Consider the following 23,107-nt stretch of genomic DNA (forward strand, 5'->3'; position numbering starts at 1 on the left):
TTGAGAAAAGACAGGGCAGATTACAGGCTGTTGTATGCAGTGAATTTCTCATGTGTACAGTACATTTCTCATGCGTGTAGTGTGTTTCTCATGTGTTCAGTGTATTTCTTGTGTTCAGTGTGTTCTTCATGTGTGCAGTGCGTTTCTCATGTGTACAGTGCGTTTCTCATGTGTGCAGTGCATTTCTCATGTGTGCAGTGCATTTCTCATGTGTTCAGTGTGTTGTTCATGTGTGCAGTGCTTTTCTTATGTGTACAGTGTGTTTCTCATGTGTACAGTGTGTTCCTCATGTGTGCAGTGAGTTTCTCATGTGTGCAGTGAGTTTCTCATGTGTGCAGTGAGTTCCTCATGTGTGCAGTGTGTTCATCATGTGTGCAGTGTGTTTCTCATGTGTGCAGTGCATTTCTCATGTGTGCAGTGAGTTTCTCATGTGTTCAGTGCATTTCTCATGTGTGCAGTGTGTTTCTCCTGTGTGTAGTATGTTTCTCATGTGTGCAGTGCATTTCTCATGTGTGCAGTGTGTTTCTCCTGTGTGTAGTGTGTTCCTCATGTGTGCAGTGAGTTTCTCATGTGTGCAGTGCGATTCTCATGAGCATTCAGCCCTTCATTACCTCATCCCCTGTTCTCAGCTGATGTTTATGCATGAGGCTGTCATATACCTAGACCTCACATGGATCAATGACAGCGTCCCCATTTATCTCTCTCCTCTATCAGGAAAGCTCTATAGCCCATACCTGGATGTTTGTTCTCAGATAATGAAAATCAATCAGGGAGGAATATTTAGAGCAGAGAATGAGAAATAGGGCCTTATAGAATTACTGTTGATTTAAAGCAAAATTGGTTCATTTTTTTAATTTTAGCTTTTATTTATTCCTAGGAGCTTTTCTCCACATATACAATGCACCTTGACTAAATCCAAACCTGGCTCCCAGGCCCAGCCTTACCCAGGGCCCTTCATCCTACCTTCCTCCCAACCCACACTCCCTTTGTATTGTCTATTCACCATTCAACCTGCTATTTCCCTTAAAAGTTTTATTCTGACATTTACTTAGTGTGACTGAGTGTATGTGTCATAACACATGCATGAGAACAACTTTTAGGGGAGTCAGCTCTGAGACTCTATCATGTGGTTTCTGGGGACTGAACTCAGCTCATCAGGCTTGGGGAAAGCACCTTTACCCCCTGAGCCAAGTTTTTAAAAATTGTGCATTTATTTATTTTATGTGTGTGGATATTTTTGTTAGCATGTATGCAACATGCAAACCCAGTGCCTTCAGAAGCCAGAAGCCTGCACTGGATCCCCTGAATCTGGAATTACAGACAGTTGTGAGCTGTCATATGAGTGCTAGAAACTGTCCCAGTCCTCTTGTAAGGCAGCCAGTGCTCCAAGCTATCTCTCCAGACCCTTTGCTGAGCCATTGTGTCAGCCCAAATGTATTATTTATTTATTTATTTATTTATTTATTTATTTATTTATTTATTTTTGTTTAAGTCAACCTTTCTAGCAATGGGAACTAATCCTATATTTTTGTGGCCTACAAACCATGCCCTTAGAAATAGGTCACATGAAAAGAAATTAAATAAATGGGTCAAACACAAAGCTCTCCGTGCATCTCGAAATAAGCTGCAAAATAAGTTTTTCCTGGTCCTAGATTCTACATCCCTGCCCCTGTTTGAGTTTAGCCTCTGAAATCAGGTAGGAACAGAAGTTCTGCCGCCAACACACATGCTCTCCTTGTAAATGTCCCATTAGTTTACTCCTGAAATCCAGACTTTACGGGATCATCCAGACGGGTTCCTTTCTGTAAGCCCCGGCTTACGTTTCCCACTGCACCTGTTACTTTTCTCACTGCTGCGGCAAAACACCTGACAAAATGGGTTTACGGGAATGGGGTTGATTTTTGGCTCGTGGTTTGAGGGGATACAGTCCATCCTGGGGTGGGGGAGCATAGCAGAAGCGTGAGGTGGGTGGTCACCCTGCAGCTGTCATCTGGAAGCAGGGACAGGTAAGGACTAGTGAGGAGCTACGCTTAGGGTATCCGTTTGATTCAGCCCAGGATCCCAGTCCATGTATGCTGTCACCCTCCTTTACTTATCCAACGTCAACTAACTCAACCAGATACTCCCTTATAGACATGCCTCCTTGGCATTTGTGATCCCATCAGGTTGAGAATTAAGATTACCCACAGTATCTACTGAAAAGAATTATTTGCTACATGTGCATTGTGCCATACAGCAAGCATGAACTCTCTGCTTCCCACAGCAGAGCTCATCCCCAAAATACCCATTGGCCCGTGCATGGTTACTCTGCTTCATATATTGAAATGCATCTCCTGACGAACAGGATGAGATTGTACACCCCTCCAAAATGTCCTCAGACTCTCAACTGCCTTGACGCCAGGAGCCTTGGAATCATGTGGTCCAGGAACGGGAGCATTCAGGACTCTGGAGCTCCTAGATGGGGCTCTGTGAGGAATGCTGCCCCAACAGCAATCCTGGGGTTGGACAGGCAAAGGCTGGACCAGTACTACATTGTGTGTGAGCTGGAGGAGAGGGCCAAATCCCAAAGCACTCATTCAGGTGAGAGAAGACAGAAGACGGGGGCCCATGACTTCTGAGAGTCACCCTTCAGAATGTTTACAGCAACTTGATAAAGTTGATTTTCATCTTTTAAAACTAATAATAAAAACGAGGCTTGCGTTTTATGTGTCTGTTTACCTTTATTTCATCTTTCTGATCATTCATTTTTATGGCGTTTCATAGACGCACTGGTCCGTGACAGATTGGAAATAAAAACCGAATCGTGTAACACCAAGTCTGAGGACTCAAACACTGCAGGCAGTGTGACACAGGAGCTGTCCTGGTTTCCATTCCACTACTGGGATAAAATGCCCTGAGAGAAAGCAACTCTGGGGAGCCAGGGTTTCTGTTAGCTGACAACTCCAGGCAGTATCTTCCATCGCAGCAGGGAAATCAAGGCAGCAAGGACATAGGACAGCTGCTCACAGTACAGCAAACGCAGAAACCATGGATGAGTGCACATAGAGTGCACATAGGCCTCTTACCCAGGATTCTCTCCCTGTTTTTCTATCTTTGTGGACACAGCCCTAAGCAATGGTGTCGTCCGATGTGGGCAGGGCCTTCCCTTGGCAATTAAGGTAATCAAGACGATCACATGCAGGCCTACCTGATCTAGATTATACCCTCATTAAGAATCTCTTCACTGACGACTCTGGATTGTGTCGAGTTGACAATTAAAACTAATGATCAAGAGAAGACATGCATGGAACAGGAAGAAAACACAGCAAGTTTCATTAGCGCAAAAAAGAGGGAAGCCTCTATTGTATACTACTCTCCCTAACTCAAGCAAGGAGTTTAAACACACACACACACACACACACACACACACACACACACACACACACACACACATACATACACTCTCACATAATACATACATTCTTACAAGCACATTGCAAGCATGTGTCTCGCTTCATATAGCTTACTTTCTTTTTCTTAAAACCAGTAGCAATGAATCACCATATCAATGAATGGAAGACTAAATAAAGTTTGTGAGCAACATAATCAAAATCATTATTCTATATTTTGAGGTAAAGTCTCAAACTGCAGCCAAGAACGGCCTTCAGTGTGCAGCAACCCTCTCGTCTCAGCTTCTAGACCACTGGAATTGCAAGTGTGGACCACCACATTCAACTCCTACCTTTGCTATAGATTGATTGATCGATGATTGCACAATTGATTGAGTCAGAGCCTCCCTCCTCAGATCAGGTTCCTCTAGCACTGTGTGTAGTCCAATCTGTCCTTAGATTCAGATGATTCTCTTGCCTTGAGTTTACTACTGGGGTTTCTGGCCCAAGTGAGCATGTCCGTCTTTTGAAATCCTAGTTGTTAATAAACTTCAGCTTAATTTTTATACACTTATTATTTATTTGTGGCACATGTGTATTTGCGTATGTATTTGCTGCAGTATGCATATCGAGGTCAGGGACAACTTGCTAGAGTCAATTATCTTTCTTCCATAAGTGGGCCCCCCAGGGAGTGAACTCAGGTCGTGATGGTAGCAAGAACCATTACCTACTGGGCTATCTTGCCTCCCCAGCAAACTTCAGTATTAATTAAATTTGATAGGAAAATTTAGCCAAATGACATCCTAAAAAGAGAAAAGCAAAAAATCTAATTTTCCAAACAGAAGTCAACACCATAAAAGTGTAAAGTCTCCTTTTAGTAAAGGCAGTTTACAGGGGGGAAAAGAAAAAGAAAAAAAGAAAAAAGAAAGTCAAAGTTCAGGAAAAAAATCGCAGGCTATCTTCTTTGTAAATTGGTCCTGTGTGGTTCTCAGAATGCCGATGCCCCACACTTTCATATTTCCAAATCTAGACAGCCAAAGTAAGAGTTTTGGAAGGCAAAGCCTTTTGAGAGGTCACGAGAGCAGAGAGGTCACTCGCAGAATTAGCGCTGTGGGGTCCATGAGGAGTTGTTTGCTTCCACTGAGTAAGATCATAGCCAGACTGTTACAGGCCAGGAAGGGTACCACTCACGGTCATTGGTGGCCACCGAACCTGAGGTACCTTGCTATAGTTGCTCTAACATAAAGGAGCTGTGAGGTCCGAATTGAACTTCTTCCAGGACCTCTTGAATGAGACTCACGGAGGCAATGATCGATGCAAAAGCAAGAGGAATTTAATCACTCCAACATGTCAGGGTCAAACTACTTCAAGGGGAGATGACCCTGAGCATTCTCTAACAGGAAGTTATATACCTTGCAAACAACTGGGGCAGAATTCAAACAATTAGGGCAGAATTTGCACAATGGTAACTGGGTAGGGTACTACGTGCATTTGGTGGAACGAAATAACTTTCTGATTGGACTCAGTGTACCGTTCAAGACTTTCCCAACTGGGGGAGGTGGGAGAGTTCAGTTGGAAGCCACAGGTAGCTTTGTGTGACATTTGGCTTGTAGCTGTTCCAGGAACTGAACCAGCTTTTTTCTTCCTGGAAGGGAGGGGTCCTTGTGTCAGAGGTTTGTGCTGGGAATTTTCCCACTGGCCCCAGATTGGTCCCAACTCTGGTTCTTTCAGAGCCACAGTCAATGGAACAACGTTTTGAAAACCAAATTCTCATGAGTGGGCTGCCATTCACATATTTTGACTCATAAATATCGACGGACACACTAAATTATCAATTTGGGAATGTAGGCAGCACAGCAGTTCTGGGATCCCATGTAAGCATTTGGCATTTCTAACACATCTAACTTGCTGGCCTTAGTAGAATCATTTGGTTGAGTCACACTGGGATCCAAACACAACAGCCTTCTCTTTTCCAGGCTGTTTTGCTTATTAATTTTCATGTGTGTGGTTCATCTTCTGCCGTATGATGAGAGGTGCTTTCTTCCTTGAACTCCTAGAGTTGTAATGTTTTCCTGATTGAAAGAAAAACCAGTAATGATAGAATTTTCTCTCTTAGTTTTCCTTTCCAGCATTAGGATTAGCGGTATCATCTGGAGAAGGGCTAGGAGAGGAGGAGTCTGCATAAGCATACGGCAAAGGCGCTCTTCAGAGGACCCAGCAACAGATGGCAGCAATTGATCCAGCTGCTGGTCTCTCTCATGTCCACTTATGCCTGCTTGTGATGTTATATTGCATACATAAAATGCAGTCTTGTGTTTGTCTTATGAAGTTGCCCCTGCTTATTATAAGACATTATACGTGACAACTTCTCCTGGATGCTTTGGAGAGTCTGGGGAGAGAGTCGAATGATAAAATCAACCTTGTCTGATGCTGGCTCTGTCCCCAAAACCGATGGGTGCATTATCGTGTTCTGTTTGGTCCCGCATTAAACTCAAACACATGCAAAATGTACAAGAACAAATCTACTGACGGGCAAGAGGCTGAGGGCAAAGCACAGAGCGCCCTTAAGACAAATTATGGTTGGATTAGTTTTCGTTCTTGCTGTGTTCAAATGATGACAAGGAGTGAAGGGACGGTTGTTTTTGGTTTATGGCTTACAGAGGGATGGTCCACAGTGGTGGGGGAAGGCACGAAGGGAGGAGCGAGAGGCAGCTGGTTTGTATTGCTTTCACAGTGCAGAACATGGACAGGAAGTGGGACTGGGCACACCACCTCCAAGCCCACCACTGTGGCCAGCCCCGCCCAGAGGGGATCCGCTTTTTAACATGGCCACACCGTTCTGAAACAACACCAGATGCTGGAGGCCAAATGTTCAGACACTTGAGCCTGTGGGGGACATTTTATCCCCAAACCACAGCAATGACACATGCGGGTTGCTGTAAGTTTTGTTGTGAATGAGGTTACAAAGAGTAAAATCGTGACTATCCATGACAGGAACGTGGGAAGGAACATGTGGCACAATTAAGTGTGTTGAGCGAAAAGGCAGGGGCAGGAAAGGACAGCGAGGCTCATCTGATTTATCATCAGCATCGAAACATAAGAGGTGATCTGTAACTCCATCACAGGGGTTCAGGACCTGATGAAACATTCACAAGGAAAGGCCAAGGCCTACGCAAATCAAGTTTCACCAAAGCCAGGATGAGAGACAGAATGTGTCAGGGATCCCAAAACACGTGGCCAAAACACCCAGACATCAGCAAGGCACAGGAACCCTGACTACCCTGCCTCTGGTTTTTACAAAGCCAGAAAGAAAACAGCTAGGGACCGTGGTGTAATAGCACGTGTGTACACAGACTCAGCTCTAAGTAATGACTGCAACATCTTTGGTGGTGGGAGGGACATTTTAGCAGTAGCAGGAGGGGACATAAATCCTTATAACCCTAGGAGCTGGTGCCCTGGACATGATACACCAGAGCCATGCAGTAAATTGAATTAAAGGCATGTAAAAAAGACTCAGAAAAAAAAAGCTGCAGTCATCCCTGCTTACAGAATTGAACTGCCAAGGCCAGATTGGATCGGGCACCTACGTTTTGCTCTCCCTGGTTCATCGATTCTGAAACATCAACCTAACACCTTCCATTTCTGCCCTCTCTAAACACTTCTCGGCTTGTGTATTCTGAACTCTCTTTCTTGGCGCCATTTCTTTCCCCATCAGGTCCTGACTCAGAGTGTAAGGAGCAGAGGCATTTCTGTAACCTGTGCTGTCACCTAGGCTTGACTCTAGGAAAGAGTGACAGGCTCACTTCACTGTGGAGCACGGAGAACTCAGAGGGTCTCCCATAGAACCACACAGCCTCACCCTACAGACAGACTCAGAACAGCCCGGGGCTAGGATGGGGGTGGCGTGCATTAAAGCTGTATACCCTCCCAGGGTGGGCTGACCTTTCCTTCCTGCTGTGTCAATGCCAAGGCCAACAAAACATCTGTGGGACTTTCATTTCACTCTTCAACGTAAACGTTTATGCTCCGCACAGCCTACTGCCTAATCCTTAGCTTGCCGGCAGGTTTTGTCTTAGAAGAGACATTAAATAAGAGCAAACGAACGAATGGAACCACAAACATAAACACTGCACTTAAAATACGGAGAGAAGGCACCGATCAGCAGAGTGGGAGTGCATGCAAGGAGCAAGCGAAAGTCTTCGAGTGGCTGATTTTCACTTTAGTTTGGAATGTACTAGGGCCTCTCAAAGCACCCGTGGCTAATATGTCATCATTTCCTATAGCTTGAAATAAAAAAAGACTGACATATATAAATGCCAGCCAATTTCCATCCTCTGGAGGTTTGCCCCCGAAGGACTACTAATGACCACTAACTGCTAACCCACCCAGGGAGAGATATTAAAGCGTAAAGGAACTGGGCTGTTTCCTGGGGGGAAATCTAACATCCATAGTTAATTATCTAGAAACGTGGACATTTCTGGCTTCAGAATTTTAATTGAAAGAATTTTTAGTGATCAAAAATTTTAATATGCAGACCCAACTGTAGGTCCTACAGCTTAAGAACGATTTTTCCAACTGGTTTCATTTTTATTTTGTTTCTTCTTCTTCAGTCATTGCTGCACTGCGAGGTGTCTGAAGTCACCGGCCTGTTCGGAATCTCACCGGTGTGTGGATTGCATGTGTGCTTGACGGTGAACTTGCTTGTCGGTCTAAGAATTTCGAATGAGCTCCTCTGCAATTTATTATGAGTAAATGTTTGTTTTGTGTCCCCGCTTTGTATGCCTAGATACATGGGGGCTAAAATTTCTCGGGTGAAAGCTGCCACCAGTGGGAGTCCAGAGTTTGAGAAGTCCTGCTCCAGTCTGCAAGAACAATAGTGACCCAGCCATTTCTGTACAGCCATTAGACTGTAAATCCCGAACCCCACAGAAATATGCATAGTCCTAGCTAAAAGCAGATGGGAGGAAATACGACCTAGTCTGAGCCATCAGCAAGTTTTCCACGGGGACTGCCACTGAATCAGGAGTTTGAGGGACACAGGGAGACAACTCATGAGGAGGTGGTGAGGCATGGAAGGACAGCCAGGTACAAAAGCCTACAGCCTAAGGCAGTCCCAAACCTCCACAAGACGCCAGTACCAGAAACAATGGGTAATGGATGTGAAACAGGCTCGGGCGGGGCAGCAGAAGTAGCTCATTGGCTAGGTGAAATGCGTGTACTGCTCCGCAGGGGACCCAAGTTCAGTGGCCACACCCATGCTAGATGACTCTGCCTGTAACTCCAGCTCCAGGTGATCCAACCCCTCCTCAATACCCACGAACACAAATTTAAAAGGTAGAGTAAATCTTAAAATAAAAAAAAACAAAAAACTGCCCAACAGCTTACCTGAGCACATCGGTGCACAGGAATAGGGTACCGGGAAATACGGTGTCAGGCTTCACATCTTTCTCAAAACTAAAAGGCACTGATGTTCCATTTCACAGAATCCCAAACTCTTATAATATCACAAGAAAACCGAGTGAACAAGACTGGGTAACTAGGTCGGTAGGTCAAGGGTTTTCTGAGCAGACTCGAGAGCCAAGCTTTGGATCCCCAGTGCTGGGTGTGGTAGCACACGTCTGTAACAGCAGTTCTGGGAGGCAGGGGGGCTGAGACAGGGGGATTGCTGATACTGGCCTGCAAGTATAGATGGCTCAGCGAGATGAAGGCTCATTCAGAGAGACTACCTCAAGATAACGCAACAGCGGCGGCGGCGGCGGCGGCGGCGGCGGCGGCAACACAGAGAATGTCAACCGCTGGTTTCCACATTCACTCAGTCACACTTAGGTGTACACGCACGCACACACACACACACACACACCTATCACACGTGTATGTACATGAAGAGGATCATTAAAGCACAAGTGTGAGAAATACAAACATATTTTTGCAGAAAAGAATTCCGGTGCAATTTAAGATCTTGTTTTTCTGGTCTATAACAAGGGAGTCTATGCCATTTAAGTCCTTCAACTAAAAAGTCACGAAGCTTAGCACAGAGTCCAAATAAGAAAGCTCGACTGCATTGTGGTAATGGCCTCTTTGCCCATCCACCAAACACCGTTTACCTGGGACCAGAGTACACACTGTACTTGGGAGTTGTCCATTCCCTGGACATGATCATTCGGTCCTTTGCTGGCTTCCTAGGTCCACCTCAGATGCTCTTCGTCTGACACATCTGGCCAAGGGCAGGGCTGCTGAGGTGATATCAGGAAGGCACGGAAACAGTTGCTAACATACGCTAGAGGCCAGGGCAATTCCGCTGATGAAGCTATTAAAACTTGGGTAACCACAAGAGGATTCCGGGGTGAAATGGGCCACCAGGAAAGCCTCCCAGTGCCTGTAGTGATTGACAGGGACTCCATAATGCATGCCAGGGAACACTCTCCCTTCTGTCATGGTCTGATTGTTATGGCTTAGCTTCCCCATTCCCAAGTCAGGGGAGCCCCCTCCTTTTTCCATTTTAGTCTCTAACTCCTGCACTCACCCACAAGAGATGAAGGTCACTTCTCGATGGGCTTGATGCTGGTGACTTAAAACCATGCACGCAAAGGTGACTAAACGTCTCAGTTAATGGAGTGGCCATAGATGTCTCTCACTTCTTCCCTCTAAGCCCTGACCGAGGCATTCGGTTGCAGGACCCACAACTCTGTTTCCAATGGGAATTTGTTTACGCAGTGAAATATTTAAGCAGAATAGGGCGGCAGCCTATCTTCTTAATAATGTGTTAGTGGTAATATTTTATTAAAATAGACGGATGTTCAGAAAATACAAGATGGATGAGTACAAGCAACTGAGATGCATTCCCAGAAGCCATACAAAGATACAGCATTTTCTTGTCATCCCAGGGCTGGGGAGGCAGAGACAGTAGGATCTCTGGAGTTAGCTGGCCTGACAGTATAGATTAATAGGTGCTTGTCTAATATGGCAGACAACAATCCCTGTCTCAAAATAAAAATAGAAAAAAAGAAAAAGAGAAGGAAAGAAAGAAGGAAGGGAGGGGAGGGAAAAGGAGAAGAGTGGAGAGGAGAGGAGAGGAGAGGAGAGGAGAGGAGAGGAGAGGAGAGAGTTGTTGGAGAAGGAAGGAGGAAAGGGTAGGAACAGTGGGAGGAGGAAAGACAGGTGAACAATATCTAAGGAGAAACACCCTAAAGTTGTTCTCTGGCGCCTTTGTGTAGGCACACTCATGGGCATGCATACTCATGCTCACAGACCTATGCACAGAAATTAGGATAAATAAAAATAAAATAAACATGTACCCTTCTAACTTTAGTAAGTGTAGACAGAATTGGCCAGTTCACCATGACTCTGTCTCACATGTTATGTCACCACGGAAGACTTCTAGAACTTCTCTATCTGAACACAGATGGCCTGGCCAGCTTTGCATCTTTAAATGAATACCTTTCACTTAATTCCAGACCCTGTTTTAAAGCCTCTTCCCTGAATGAACTTTAGTAGTCTACGGAGGGGCCAGGTCCCCAAATTCATAATTTCAAATGTGCAATGAGCAATTTTGCGGTCAGACCTTCCAAGGTTTACAGTCGTTAATTCACTCTCCTCTGACGCCCAGAAGCACCAAAAAGGTATAAAAAGTGTTGATACTTTATCTCCTTTCTAGCAATCACATTTTCCCCTGGCCTGGATGGGGGGGAGTGGACCTTAGTTTACTTAAATCATAACTATATCTAACTGTCTACATAGCTGTAGGTGTGTTGATGACACATCAACCCTCACATCACATACCCACCCTCTGCCCACCACCCTGCCAAGCCTCTCTTCAGTTCATAGCTTGACCTTGACCTTTATCTTTTTCCTGTGTCCTGGAGAAAAGGTTTTCCACAATTATTCAAGAAGCTGGTTTGCTTTTTTGTGATACCTGTTCTTCCCGGTCAGCACTGATGTGAAATTCAATTCTTTTTTTTTTCCCTTTGTAATTTTCTGTGCATTTTTTCTTTGTAGTTTTTCCGTACTTCACTCTGTTTCCGTTACTCCGTAGCGTGGCGTTTCTGTGTGTCATCTTACTGAGTTTGCATGAAGTCTTTACCCCTCCTGGTTCCTGCCTGTGCTACGTCTTGCGTCCTGAGAGTTGATCATAACCACCCTTAACCATCACTGTCCTAGAAAAGTCCTTTAAAAATACATCCCCAGAGTCTGTGCTCAGAAGGTGTGATGTGTTAGTTTCCTGAAGACGAGGGAAGGGATGGAAAGGAGGGCAAGAGAAACTGTTACTGGCCAGGAAGTATCGTGACAGAAACAAGATGAAATAGGCATTTCTGATGGCAATGGTCCTTGGTACAAATGGTATAAGCCAATAGGGTGTGTGTGTTAGTTACTGTCTGTTGATGTGGTAAAACACCATCACCAAATGCAACCCATAGGAGAGTTTATTTTGGCTTACGGTTTTAAGTGGAGTTGCTAATGGCATGGCAACAGAGGCAGGCACAGGGACCAAGAAGTGGTTGATCATATTTCAGCCACACACTGTAACAGTGGAGGGTGAACAGGAAGAGAGGCAAGGCTATTGGTCCTCAAAGTCCACCCTCAATAGTGCTCTCCCCTCCAAGATTTCATGCCCTATAGGTTACATAACCTCCATAAACTGTGCCACCAACTGGGGACTGAGTTCAAATGCATAAGCCCTTGGGGAAATGTATTTGTGTGCTCTCAGAATATATTCTTCTGAAACTTGAGGGTTGAGGTTGAGAAGACAATGGAGTTTGTTGTGCAACATAATTAGCAAGTGGTGGGGAAAGAGCTCTGTTTGGTGAACTATTTGCAATGCAGCCATGAGGAGCTGAGTCTGGATCTCCAGGCCCCGCTCTGCACATGCAATTCCAGCACAGGGGAAGAGGGGACTGCTGGATCCCAGGAAATCACTGTTCAACAACCCAGTTAAATCCTTGAGCTCCAGGCTCAGTGAGAGACCTGGTCTTAAAAAATAAGGGGTAGCTAGTGTTTGTGGAAGACACTGGATGTTGACCTGTGGCCCACGCACACAGAGGCATGAGCCACTGAAGAGAACTATGCACATGTGCGCTTGAACACATACATCCTATCCGGAAACCTACAACCACCAATGGGGTGACTTGGGTCAAACAAAACTTGAGAAATTTTTACACATTCATAGAACAGCAAACACACACACAGCTATATACACAGAATACACACACACAAACACACACACACACACACACACACACACACACCCCACATAATCCGTAGAATAGCAATGAGTCATAAGATTCCTATATTTTGATTAGCAAACACTTGCCTGCCTTTAGAAAACTGATGTCTATATACCTTGGTCCTTTAACTCGCTAACCTCTCATTTCTTCCTGGATTCATGTGTATTTCTTGGGAGATCTCTTTCTTTAGGGACAGAAGAGGCCAGAGGCTGAGTGGTTTCTTTGAATGGCCTTCTCACTAATGAGGCAATACTTGAGGAGGAGTAAGTTTAAAATAGGGCTTTTGTGTGCCCTATTCAACACCAAATACTTCCCCTCAGGTTGAACTCTTCCTTCATATGACATTACAAGGCACTTGGATTTTGTACATGAATGGCTGAGTGGAGTTGCTTCTAGGGCAGGATTTCTAAGGATGGATATGAGTGTAATCCCACCAATCAGCATGCTAAGGCAGGAAGACTGACAGTTCTGATCCCAAGTCAAACCAGGCTGCATAGAAAGACATTGCCTCATATATCCAAGCGCCGAGGAAGAGGTTCTGTGCCCTGGGATCTACACACAAGGTCTGGGTTTGATCTCCAATATAGCAGATCTCCACTCTCGGCAGTGTTTCCAGGGGAAGTTAATTATCTTTTCAGAGTGCTTGATTGCAGAAATGTCTGTATGATTTCAGTAATGTTTACCACCTCACCAGCAAGTTGCTTGGGAACCAGCAAAGAATGAAGTTCGTGTATCACCCCGATCTTACAAAGGAGCTCTGTTGAGTTGGTTCCCTGAGAACAATGGGGAAGAAGGCTTACATTTGACACGTGAACGAGCTTTCCAAGTGGACCCGCAGAGTAAACATCGTTCATCAGCACGCAATAATGAGTCCTTGTAGTTATCTACTTATAAAACTATTTCTGGTAAGACAAGACCTGAAGTGCTTAGGTCACTTTTAAAAACAAGTTTCCGGTGGCAAAAAGGGGTCCATGTTTGCTTGGTTTCTTTCAACTCAGGATTACTTCTTACGTAAAAAATAAGGGGTGTGTTACAGTGGCTGGAATTTCAGTGCCACCGGCCAGCAGAGACGGAGTCCCATGCCATGTAGGAGTAGTTTAAGGACCACTTTTATAGGACATCCTGGAGAGGGTGGGAACACATGATCAAACTGAGCACAGAGCTGTCCTCATAGTGTGCAGTTCTTTTCTCCATTTTAAAGACATTTCATCGCTTTACTATTGGTGTGTCTATGTGGGTGACTTGCCCGTGTGCGTTGTTTGTACTATGTGTACACAGTGCTCCCGGATGATAGAAGAGAGTGCTCCATCCCCTGGGACTGGAGTTACAGATTCCTGTGAGTTGCCATGTGAGTGTTGGGAACCGAGCCCTGGTCTTCTAGAAGCAGCCAATGCCCTTAACCACTGAGCCATGTCTCCAGCCTTCTCTCCATTTAAGATGCATTTTTCTTTGCACTGTGTTTGGCCAATCAGTTCTTTCATCCATCATCCGGGTCCCACGAATGGAACTCAGGTCCTCAATGTTAACTGGCAGGCCTCCTTAGCCACCGAGCAATCTCTCCAGTCCTGCTTTGCTCATTTCGAGGGGCTTTTTATCTATTTTAGTGGGGTGGGGGACCTGCAAGGCCAACTTCTGATTTATACAGGACTTGTCAGTCTGTATAAGTCTGGTGAGTTCTGTCCATCTGCAAGGACAAATTATCAAAGCAAGAGACGAGGTAAGGGTTGCTTGGAGTAAGACCCGTCAGCAGCATACAAAGACATCAGTGTTCTCCCACATCTGCCTCTGGTATGATGGAAGGTTGGACATTGTGCACAACTTGCAAGGGCCTTGGGCTCCTTAACACACTGAATGGAAACATGCAATTGGCGGGTGCAGACCAGAGTCTAGGACAGTTGAACACCTTCTTGTTGAATTTGTTTATCTAGCACTGGGGAAGTGTATATTTCTACTGGCGTACACACTCACCCTTTAGCTTAGGAGGAGGCAATAGAGTTCCCTGGCAAGAGAGGGGCATCACCCCACAGGCAGATTATGCAAATCATTAGGTAAAAGCTAATATAAATATTTAACTGCAGAGGATTCTGCTCCGAAGGCCTCAGATAATTAACGGATGGAATTAAGATCAACTCTGGCAAATTCAATATTGGGTTTTGAGTCCCTGCATTCCAAAGCATTAGAATCAAGAGGAGAAAAGCGTTCAAAAAAATATTGAGCCAAATTGACATATCCGACAAGACAGATGTTACAGATATCTTTATAGACATGGTAGGCCAACATCTGGTACTTCCTGTTGTGAAGATACAAGATGGCAGCTGGGGCGATGATGGGACACAGTGCTTGGTTGTTGGAGGTGCTGCATCTCATCTGGGTGTCCATCTACACGGATACAGAGCGCCACTATTGAGTGAAGAACAGTCAGCAACCAAGAGGAAAGAACTACCTACCTGAAAAGCTACATTAGACTGGCTATTCTCTGGGGTCACATCCCTTTGACTTACACTCCAGGGGTATAGGGTGGCTCCATGGTTAAGGGCACTTGCTGCTCTTGCAGAGGACCTGAGTTCAGTCCCCAGTACCCATGTAGCAGATAAAAATTGTCTGTAACTCCAGACCCAGGGGACCAGATGTTCTCTTCCAACTTCCATGGGCACTGCACTCATGTACAAACTCATCATACGTGCATACATACCTAACTAAAAATAGAAATAAAATCCTTAGTCTCCTCCATGTCAGTTTGTAGAGTATCTACTAGGATCCTTTTGTGTATGAGTGGAGCAGAAGAGCAGAGGAGTCACACACAGGAACTGGAAGGTTTTGTAGGCCAGTCCCTGTAGACATCAGAATTCAGGTGCATGTCTATATAACCAGGAATCTTGATATATCTATCTAAGAATTCATTTCCTGCCCAAGAAGATACTGTTGACACACAAGTGACTTTTTGTCCACTTGATCCCTGCTGTTAAATGCCCATATCAATGTTCTTGAAATATCCAGAACCTTCTTTGTATATCAGTTATATAAATACCTGTATGCCAAGATATAGATAGCTGGAACTATTTTTTTCTTTAATGAAAATAAATAGATTTAATTTACTTTATGTGTATGACCTTTTCCTTGCATGTATGTCTGTGTACCACATGTGTGCAGTAAACAGAGGCCAGAAAATGGTGCCTGATCCCCTATAGCTGAAGTTACAGAGAGTTGAGCCACCATATGGGTGCTGGGAATCGAACCTAGGTCCTTTTCCAAGAACAGCCAGCGCTATAAACTGCTGAGCCATCTCCTCAACTACCTAGTCGAGTCTTCTATTTCTTCTTTTCATGTGTTTGAAGACCCACATTCCTTAACCAATGACTTTTTTGTATCTACCTTGTGGTTGGCAAGATTAGAAAGAGCTAAAACTCTTCATCCACTCCTTTTGCAATAGGGCAGACAGAATAAATATCAAAAACATGGAATAAGAAAAAGAGTTTTCTAGCCATGGCCACATACTTGCAACATTCCCCCATTTGGGAACCATGATAGCTGAAGAAACTAAGGTAATTTGGTTTCCAAAATTCAAGTAACTTTATTTTTGAGATTCTTGCCTTTTCCCTCCCTTCACCCACATGGTCCCCTCTATCCCCTCAGTAGTGACTGATCATACAGATGTTTGTAGACCATCTGACATTCATTTACTAACCTCCCAGATTACCACTAGCAGTAGCCAAACATGGGCCCAAGTCAAATGAAACTGCTCAATCCTTAGCAATGTATATCTCAATGGGTTCTTAGACTAGAGGTTCCCCACCCCCCACAAGGCCTCTTTCTGAATGAAGCTGTGATGTCACAGAGTCACACATTCCCTTGTCTGTCTCCAGGCCAACTTCCTGCTTCATCTAATCTTACTTCATTATGACCAACACACTCTCCAGCCCACAGCAAGCCAGAAAACGTTCACAGACTAAAGCTTTTACAGATATTTTCCTGTGAGCTGTTTTGTGATGATAGTAGATTATCTACCTAAAGTACATGGATATGTCAGGATTCACAGGAGGTTTTAGCAGGACATCTGAATCTAAGGCACACCATTTGATAAACCAGCAGGCACTGGCTACCTACAATGATCAAGGTACTAAGCCAAATTCTTTGTGGATTTCCAAAATTCTCCCAGTAACCCTACAGCCCGAAGCGCCATGTTATTATTGAAGATTATTAGAGATACTTTAATGACAAATCCAAGTTCACGCAATGAGGGGATGCCACAACCAGAAATCAAAGCCAAATGCATCTTTCAAACCTACATCGTCATCAGCATGCATTGATAAAATTCTTAAAATTTGCTTTCATCAAGGAATCACAAATTTTGCTCCTGAAACAATATGATAATTTGCTTTAATGCTTACTTACTTATTGTAGATTGTCATGGTCTAAAGGAGCAATGGCCCCTACAGGCTCCAGTATCTAAACACATGTTCCATAGTTGGTGGCACTCTGTGAGGGAGTTACATTCCACTATGGGGTGATTTGAGAGTTCATAGCCTCTCCCTGCTTTTGGTTCCTGCTTTCCCCGCTTCCTGCTCACTGTAGATGTAATATCTCAGCTTCCTCTCTTGATACCATGTCTGCCTCTCGATACAACGCCTCCCAACCGTCAAAAGACTCTGGAACAATAACCCAAAATAAACTCTTCCGTGTGCTGTGTGTGTGTGTGTGTGTGTGTGTGTGTGTGTGTGTGTGTCTGTCTGTCTGTCTGTCTGTCTGTCTGTCCATTCCTCTGTCCATCCGTCTGTCTGTGTGTGCTTATGTAAAGGTATGTGAATGTGAGTACAGGTGCTGGTAGTATTCAGAAAAGCAAGTCAGATCCCCTGGAATGGGGTTAGAGCTGACTGTGACTCTAGCAAGCACTGGGAACTGAGCTCAGGTCCTCTGCAAGGGCAGTGTGCACTCTTGACTGCTGAGCCATCTCTCCAGCCCCAGGAGGCATGTCCTTTTAAAATCCTGGGGATTTTTAGGATGTCACACCACAACCAACGGAGCAGGACACTGATAAGAACAAGGTTGCGGGAGGCGATCGGTGCATACGTAGATGGTAAAATATATACTGGAAGCAACACGCCCCGCAGACCGCAGGCTTATATGCTAATAAATAACAGTTATCGCCAGGACAAAGGAGAGAACACCATGAAATCCAATAGCTCAGTGAGAAATCTGCTAATACAGGTGGCCAGGCTTGCTCCATTTCATTGTCAAATGGTGGCTATTTATTTTCTTCTGGGTAGTTAAATTACAGAGTCATTTATTGCTGAAACTTTTCCAGTGGGCAGATGGGAATGTAAAGCAGGCTTTGGGCTCCAATTTACTGAGAAAAAGGAGTGAGAATTTATTTCACAGACAGCACAACTGAAACGGTAAAGGCCTTTGGCAAGTCTGCCACAGACTGACTCCCCACAGCCCAGCCACGCACACCAGGGTTTATACCCGGGAGATGGGACAAGGACCAAAATGGCGACTAGATCGAATTATTCCTTCTGAGGGGCTCTTTAAATGATTATTAGTATAAATGGTTTCCGCACTGAGTGATAGGTCAGTGATGTGTGTGTGTGTGTGTGTGTGTGTGTGTGTGTGTGTGTGTGTTTACATGAGACAGAAAGACAGAAAGAATTCCTTATATACATGCAATCTAAAAGTATTTAAAACAGTGTTAACTTTCTTTGTTTTAATACAAAAACATGCATTATCTATGTCTATCATCTATCTATCATCTGTCTGTCTATCAATCATTTGTCCAGTTCTTTCAATCTATCTTTCTGTCTCTTCAGAATTTAGAGACAACTCTGTTTATTATTTATAAACCACTACTATCTGATAACTTCCAAAATTTAGAAAATTTATAAATAGAATAGACCAAAACCTTTCCAATAACCATTTTCTATTAAGAATTTATTATTTAATTATAGGTAGGTGTGTGTGTGTGTATGTGTTTGTGTGTATGTGTGTGTGATACATACATACATGCATCCTATGTATACACATATGATGGACAATTCTGGCCTGTCTATTTTCTACTTCCTCTGCATAAGGCCTGGGTATCAAGCTTATGTGTTCACCTTCACAGCTGGGAGCAGGTACCTTTACCTCCTCAGCTACCTTTCAGGGTTTCCACTTTGTTTGTTTCTTAAAAGAAAAAAAATATTTACCTTATTTTATAATTGTGTTTGTGTGCGCGCGCGCGCGCGTGTGTGTGTGTGTGTGTGTGTGTGTGTGTGCGTGCAAGAGAGAGAGAGACAGAGAGACAAACAGACAGAGATGGAGAGACAGACAGAGTCAGAGATGGAGAGACAGAGAGTATGTGTGTCTGTGTGTCTGTGTGTGTGAGAGAGAGAGAGACAGAGACAGACAAACAGAGACAGAGATGGAGAGATAGAGACAGAGAGTATGTGTGTTTGTGTGTGTGTGTCTCTGTGTGTGTGTGTGTGTGTGTGTGAACTTGAGTTTGAGAGTTCTTGGAGGCCAGAAGAGGGCATTGGATCCCTTGGAGCTAGAGTTACAGGAAGTTAGTTGGGTGCTGGGAAACGAACTCAGATCCTGTGTAAGAGGCAAATGTATTTATAATCAGAGAACCATTTCTCCAGCCCCCAGAAATATATCATTTTTAAAAATATATTTTTACTCCTCAAAAATGTATATGCATGTAGGATATAGATACATGCATGCACAATGCATGCACACATTCTCGTATAGGCTAGAAGAGAGAGTCAGGTCCCCAAACCTGAAGTTACTTGAGGAAGTGAGCTGCCTAACTTGTGTGCTGGAAACTAGATGGGGTCCTCTGTAAGGACAGCAAGAACTCTTAACCACTGAGCCATCTCTCCAGTCCCACCCTCTTCCCTTCCTTAAGCATTTTCATAATCATTTCTCAACTCAACCAGCAGCCACGCTTGATCACTTGTTTTCTGGGTACAGGAAATTGCTACTTCAGTTTCATTGACTCTTGCCAAATAACCTTTAAACCAGGACATGCATGCAATTTCCTGATTAATTAAAAGTATTAACTTCATCAATCTTAATTCCTGACCAAATCTAAAGCTTCCAGGCATAATCCTGACAATGAACGTAATACACAGCTGGGAGAATTCTAATTTATATTACCTTGAATAATGAGGTGACGGGAAAGGCAGTGAGCCCGCCATCGTCACCTAAGAGGAAAGTGGCTTGCAAGAGACCATGAGCAGATGTGATTCCACACACACTGGTCAGAAGGCAGCCACAGCTGCTAGGACCAAATGCTGATCCTCTGGAGATGTGAGGCTGATTCTGGAAGATCTTACCAGAGGGTATACACGATCACAACACAAGATAAATGGCGGCGGCACCAGATAACTCCATCGTTACATCGCTTATTTCGGGGCTGGGGAAACTGGAAATACAAGCAGGAGACAGATGCCCAAGATTTCAAGGTCTGTTGCCTGTGGCATCTAACGGTTTGAAGATTTGGGGATTATAAGTTCAAAACTATTAACAGAAAGAGGGTTCTAAACTTAGAGTGTTTATGACAGGCCCAAATGGCTGCTGGTAGAACATCAACATCTTCAACATCCAAATGTTATCAGAGACATTTTAGCTGTTTACTCTTACATTTTCCTCTCTTTCTCCTTTTTTTTATTTTTATTTTTATTTTTTTTCTGGTTTTGATTTTGGTTTTCTTTTGGAGAGAGGACCTCACACTGTGTTAGCCCTGGCTAACCCAGAACTCTACTATATAGCAGAGGCTGTCCTTGAAGTCACAGAGATCTGCCTGCCACTGCTTCCAGAATGCTGGGATCAAAGCCATGCCTAACCACACCTAGCATATACCATCATGCTATTATCTCACTAGAGTCCCAAATTAAAATGAAGACCATGACACGGTATACGTCGTTCCCAAAGATCCGTATCATCTTACCGAATAGGCAGATTCTTATAAGACTATGGTAATCATGACACAAAATGATCAGGGTCAATTTCACTTTGATATAAAAATTCATCATAGCTTCACATGCTAGGTCCCAGACAACACATTCTATGTAGCCACAGGTATTTATTGAGATGATGGAAAACAAGAAAATTGCTCTCCAGGTAAACCCTAGGCTTGTGCACCGAAGTGAATTTCCAGTGATATAGACAGAGGACACAGCAATAAGTCTGCACGAATCAGGAAAAAAGCCATCATTCGAGAACCATCCCCCCACCAACATGGAACAAATAAGTAAGTTTTTAGTAAACATGAAATCAACGGTAACTTTCTGTAGTATCCCAAAACTCCAATCAGGAAAGTTCTAGACACCAGTACATACACATATACTGAGTCCAACACTGCTGACTAGGAAACTTCTAGACTCTCATACATGCATATCTCTTTTTTTATGCAAAACAGAGCCAACCATATGTATCCTTTAAAAACCAGGTCACCATAAGCAAAGAGCTCACTTATAACTATACACCAAATCAGGCAGCTGAGAACAAGCCAAGTCTATCATGTGGCTCATTTTCCTTACTGATTGAGCACAAGAAGAATGCAAGCCATAATTTTGGGTCTGTTCACTCCAAGGGACTAACATTTGGTCACACACAGACGCACATACACAAAGGCAGAGCAGTGTACAGACCGTCAGGTCTGAGCAGGCTTACCTTGGCCATCTGTGCTTGCACACCATTTGCCTTCAAGGATGCCACTGCTTTCTGTGCGGCTGCCGGACTATCAAAATCTACAAAACCATAACCTGCCAAAACACAAAATCTGGCATTAGTCATCACACGCAGGCAGACACACCTCAGACTCATGGTCGGCTCTGAATTCAATTCTTCCAAACGAAACTTGGCTAGCCCAAAGGCTCTCCTATCTGAGTTCTTTAAGCATTATCTCAGCATCTCCAGATACAAGGTGGTTCATTCATTTCCAGAGCACTTTATAGACTGTGTGCGCGGGGTGAAGCCCATTTAACACTAACCTGGCAGTTAAAGCATGGCTCTGATTCACTGCGTCCTTTCTGTTACAGAATTGCTGCAAGAGGGAGGAGGATTAAACCCTGGAAATCCGTAAGTGTCTGAAACTGAAATGCACTTTGCAGACCTTTAAAAACCCTGATACTCATAAAAGCCACAAGAACTGGTAAGTGTGACGGTCAGTGCTTACTCTCAACTTGATGGAATGCAGAACCACCTGGGAGATGGACCGCTGAGTACCTCTGTTGGGATTCTTTATGATAGTAACATAACTAGTCCCCTGATCACTCAGTCTATGCTCCTAAATTAAGTGGAGCTTGTTTCTCCCGATAGCAGCCCAAATCATTGATTTTTAATATTTTGAAAAAAGAATAACTTGATGGATACATATTCGAGTCTCTAAAAAGAAACACTGAATGACTGTCGTGTTTGTGAGGGGGCAGAAGTACATGGTTCTGTTTGTGTGCATAAGCAAGCACGTGTAAAGTTCAGGGAGATAAACAAATGAAAGCCAAAACACTTGATAAGACTCAACAATGGGGAGAAAACAGTCTTCAAGCCACAAGGGCGACTGGCATCAGTACAGGGATTCACCCAATAGCAATGTCAGCTTCCATGTGTACTCTAAATTATAAACATTATAAACATTCATCAGGGTGAGTTGGTACACACCTGTGATTCTAGTATTACTAAGTTAGAGACGAGAGAACGGGGAGTTCGAGGTCAGCTTAGGCTATCTATTGAGTTTAGGGCTAGCCTGAGGTACTTGAGGTTATGTCTTGAAGAAAGAGGAAAGAAAGACAATAGCAACTGTAGGTGAGTAGGTGTGTGGTGTATTGTGGTTGGAATGTGAATGTCCTCCACAGGCTCATGTGTTTTTACATTTGGCCTCCAGCAGATGGTGCTGTTTGAGAAGGTTGCAGAACCTCTAGGAGGTGGCGCCTTGCTAGAGGAAGGGCATCATTGGGACATTGGAGAATGCCTAGCCTGTTCCTGCTTGCTATTTGAATTCAGCTTCCTGTGTGAAGGTGATATGTGATCAGTCATTTTCCTGCGTCTGCTACCATATTCCATATCTGATGCCGTGACTTCACCAAGACAGACTCTACCCTTCTGGCATTAAAGACCAAAATTAACACTTTTTCCTGTTAGTTGATCTTTTTCAAGTATTGTTAACACATCAAAAGAAAAATATACTAATACACATCCATATGAACATTATAAATATCATGTATGATATACATTGTATGTAATGTCTTTTTTATATATGACACATACAAACATACATACATATAAATATATATGTGTGTGCATTATATATGCATATACATGTGTGTGTGTGTGTGTGTGTTCTTAAAAAGTCTATGGATGTATCAACATATTATCTCATCTATGAAGACAGGTATTTTGTATTTTGAAGCTTGTCTTATTCAACACTTCCAGGCCTGCCACTGAGGCAAACACACCATTTGTGTGCTATCATCCACCTCCAAATAAGAGTGTTTGGGAATTCAATTACCAAGTTGTTTCTTTTAATTAACTTTTTAATTT

General features: G+C 43.8%; 1 protein-coding gene across 5 annotated transcripts in view; it reads right to left on the bottom strand.

The window, feature by feature from the left end:
* Rbms3 (RNA binding motif single stranded interacting protein 3) overlaps nucleotides 1-23,107 on the bottom strand; it is a 665,104-nt gene that overhangs the window by 355,238 nt on the left and 286,759 nt on the right. For all 5 annotated transcript variants that reach the window (XM_032911069.1, XM_032911066.1, XM_032911068.1 and 2 more), the window contains exon 5: nucleotides 21,242-21,333. In XM_032911069.1, the coding sequence (XP_032766960.1) occupies nucleotides 21,242-21,333 (92 nt within the window). The remainder of the gene's footprint in view (nucleotides 1-21,241; nucleotides 21,334-23,107) is intronic.

This window comes from Rattus rattus, chromosome 8, assembly GCF_011064425.1.
Source record: "Rattus rattus isolate New Zealand chromosome 8, Rrattus_CSIRO_v1, whole genome shotgun sequence".
Classification (NCBI taxonomy): Eukaryota; Metazoa; Chordata; class Mammalia; order Rodentia; family Muridae; genus Rattus; species Rattus rattus.